The following is a 3,859-nucleotide window of genomic DNA, read 5'->3' as shown; positions in this document are numbered from 1 at the left end:
ATAGGTAGAAAAGGTGTCATGATAACCGGTGCAGGATCACTCAAAATGATGGCAGTACAATAAATTGATGGTAGTTGAAGAATTATGCCAAGTTATATATTTACAAATAAATTGAAATCATAAAAGAAATTAAAACTTTATTTAATCATATGCTAAGTTAGTGATCTTACTCCATATTACAGACACAAATATTTTATGTGGCATCCATTTGAATCGCCATTTTTTAGTTATTATAAGACGCTTTCAAAACTAAATCTATATTAATGCAATATATAATTGTGTTATGCTAATATGAAAAACGGTAATTGTATTCCGTTTCAATTACCGCCATTCCTACAGAAAATCTTAGCAAGATATTTGTAGATTTGTAGATATGTCGACTGTATTTAACCTACACGAGCTTTAGTTTCGTCTACTGCAGCGTAGCACGGTATTGCGTGTATAGATAGGTATATAGATAAATAATATAGATACATTTTACTATTACACCACATCGTATCGCTTCCTTGACATGTGTATTAATACGAGATATAACAAAAGGACAGACAATTCTTATATGTACACTGACACTGTCATTCCCAAATCGCACACAATTTAGCACAATTTGACACATTTATTCGTAATAAATCGTGGCACAAGCACATGAACCCCGGTGTGTTGTGCGTGCGATAAATATATAATAATAAATATTTGTGATTATTTTTGTAATGTTGTAAAAATAAATTGTTAACAATTTACTTACCATGCACACAAATGTTGATAAGCAGATACAGTATGAAATATCTATGAGTTGCAGTGTATTTGAAGGGGCGCGTACAGCTGCTGTCAACACCCGCAAATGGCGACATTGTGAAAATTCTAGTTACTTGCAGTAATTGTTCAGATTATTTATATTAAAGTTAATGTGTATTTTTATTTTTACTTTTACTTTTATATTTGTTATTAAGTTTTTTCTTGTTTATCGCTCTGTGGACAGTGTTGGCTAACGTGCAGATCTTATCGGTTTAGCACATAAAGTGGACGTCAAATGAGCACTTGCTTTGTGACAAAAGATAAATCGTTTCCAATTACTTTTTTTTTGCTCTGACTTTCTGCTGTGTCGTCTTCTTTAGTATCTTGTGTATTACTTTTTTCGACTTAAGTTACTTTCACTTGCGGCACTTTCGATTTATAATGCTTGCTATCACTTATTTATCTTCTTTTCTTTTATGTTTTTGTATTACGAATATTTCAACTTTACTATTTACTGTATTTACTGTGTTTTGCAAACAATAATTTCTCGTATTTTTAGATTTTCTATACAAACTACAAACAATCGATGCTTTCGTGTCTTCAGTATTTCAGTTTTCCTTTTGAAGTCATTCAATTAAATTATTTAATCAAATAATACGACGGGTTTATTAAAAATTGAATTTTGTTATTTCGAACTAATATTTCTCTATATGTTTTTCATGAAATTTACAGTTTCATTTTCGAATTACAACTAAATAAAATCGTTGGTTTTGCTGTGTTAAATGCAATATTTTGATTCCGTTGGCATTTAATATATTATTTTTGAAGTATTTTTATTTTTAATTAATTTACTTTACTTTACGTTACTTTACTTTACTTGACTTTATTTTAGTTGACTGTCATTTATGCATAGTTTTTTAAAAAAACTTTTATTTTATTCATTTTAGTTACTATATTAACTCAACAGTTTCTGTTTGCTTTTCTGTTATTAGATTACATTTTTTTTGAATTTATTTTTGAACATTCTTAACTTTAATTAATTATTTTCATAATTATCTATTTGTATATTTTTTAGCTTTAATATTTCTTTTAGTCCTTTGAGCAGCGTTCGCTTTGCAAAATGTTAGCAACTTTTTCAAGGCAACGGTGCCTCCGTTACAGTAGCGGCTTCGTCGTCAGCGTTACCCATTGGGTTTGGAATCGCCTGTGGCATTTTTTCATCGTTAGTTAAAAAATCTGCAAGAAGAAAAATGAAATTAAATATTATTATTAACAAGTAGAAAATTAAAAAATGAAAATGCTTTTAAGCGCATTTTTATATCAAAGTAGCTAACTTCTGTAATTAAATGAGCTGAAAAATTGTTAAGTAAGCATCACGTAATAAAAAACAAGATATGAAAATTATCAATAAATATATAGGAAAATTCCTTAAAGTAAATATGCACAATGTGGTAGAAAATAAAATTTCAATTGCATTGAAATTTAATTAAAATTAATACAATTTTCAATCACAACTTGATCAAAATGTATAGTAAAAGTAAAGACTGTAGTTCTGACTGCCAACTTTCTTAGATGAACGACTTCTAATTAAAAAAATAGTTTTGATGCATGCTTCCCACCTGTATCCAAAACAATATTAACAATAAGTTATACGATTTGCTTTGTTTTCTTTACACTTGTTTTATTGTAAGTCAAATATTTATAAATAATTTTTTTTTTAAATTGTTTTTTTGTGAAATCTTTTTACATTGAAGAATTATTTTATTTGGATTATAAATATTTTATTTAATTAATATATCATGACCTTAATTTAATATCACTGGAGGTCGTAAGCAGTAGGCTGAGAGGAATGATCTAGTAGCGTTTCTAAGTATTCACAATGCTCAACTCTACTAGAGAGTGATATTCATAAATGTTCAAAACAGACACAGAAATACTATAAATAAATAAAGGAGCAATGGAACCATCTTCAAAAATTAATAAGGGCTTTAGTCTACGTGATAAGTGCTCCTCAAAGGGAATGTATCATTATCGGGATTAAGGTATTATAATAATCATTCAGAGTAAATTATAAAAAAAAAATAAAAATTATATCATTTTTCTTGTAAATTAAAATTTCAATATATGATACAGAGCTAAAACAACACCTAAAGGACACACCTAACAAAATTTATTGAGATTCTACAATCATCCTACAAGTACAATTCATTATTTATCATTTCTATATATATTACATTATTTATCATTACTGTTAATAATTTATCACTACTAGCTTAATGTAATCGAATTATCTTCGATTTTATCAGTATTTAGTAAGAAGATTCATACTTCTTACTTCACACCAACCAATGCACAAATATTATTATTACTAGAAGATTTCATTTGTATTTCAATAATTTGGAGACTACTTGTTAGTTTCTTATCCAAGTATTATTTGTTTATTGTTTCTATTACTGGTAATTAATATTCCTTGCTTAACTAAAAATGATTTGTTTCTATTAGAATCTTGTCTCATTAATAATGTTCAATAAATAAAACTCTCTAAAGTAATCAATCCCATTTTTCTTAGCTGTCTTAAACAATCTTTTTATTTGTTGCACTAGTTGGAATAGGTGCTGCGATAGATCTATTACTGCTTGTAGATGTATAATACATCATCCAAAATACTATTTAAGATTTTTTGCCAATGTATTTTTTGTCACGTTTTTTTTCCATTTTCTTAATTATCAAAGATTTTTTATCATGTCAAAACTTCTTCCGAAAAATAAGGTTCAAAGTTTTTGGAACGAATCAATATTTAATTGTCTATATTGTATTCACGACCTCTCAAATAATCTGTTAAAGCAGTTTGGTTATTAATTATCTAATTACGAAAATATTTTGGCTGACTTCTTTTACATGTAACACAGAAAAAGTTTATAGTTAAGTTTATAAAGATCCTTTTAGTAAGCAGGTTTTATATAAAGAATATATAGTCAAGCTGCAGTACCAGCCACCATAATCCATAGAACATCTGAATATACATTGTGACCGAAAAGTTTCCGGAATAAATTAAATAAAACGCAAAATTCTTAATCTTCATCAATATTTATTTTATCTCCTTCAAAATATGCTCCATTAGAAGCGA

At 27.4% G+C, this 3,859-nt stretch overlaps 1 protein-coding gene across 1 annotated transcript in view; it reads right to left on the bottom strand.

Moving 5' to 3' along the window:
- Positions 1-1,867: 1,867 nt before the first annotated feature.
- The window catches only part of LOC119675564 (tachykinin-like peptides receptor 99D), a 125,018-nt gene continuing 123,026 nt past the window's right edge, over positions 1,868-3,859 (bottom strand). The window contains exon 9 of the mRNA XM_038086770.1: positions 1,868-1,968. Within this exon, the coding sequence (XP_037942698.1) occupies positions 1,868-1,968 (101 nt within the window). The remainder of the gene's footprint in view (positions 1,969-3,859) is intronic.

The sequence above is a fragment of the Teleopsis dalmanni genome, chromosome 2 (assembly GCF_002237135.1).
Source record: "Teleopsis dalmanni isolate 2A chromosome 2, ASM223713v2, whole genome shotgun sequence".
NCBI lineage: Eukaryota > Metazoa > Arthropoda > Insecta > Diptera > Diopsidae > Teleopsis > Teleopsis dalmanni.
This window is presented reverse-complemented; position numbering and strand designations above follow the sequence as displayed.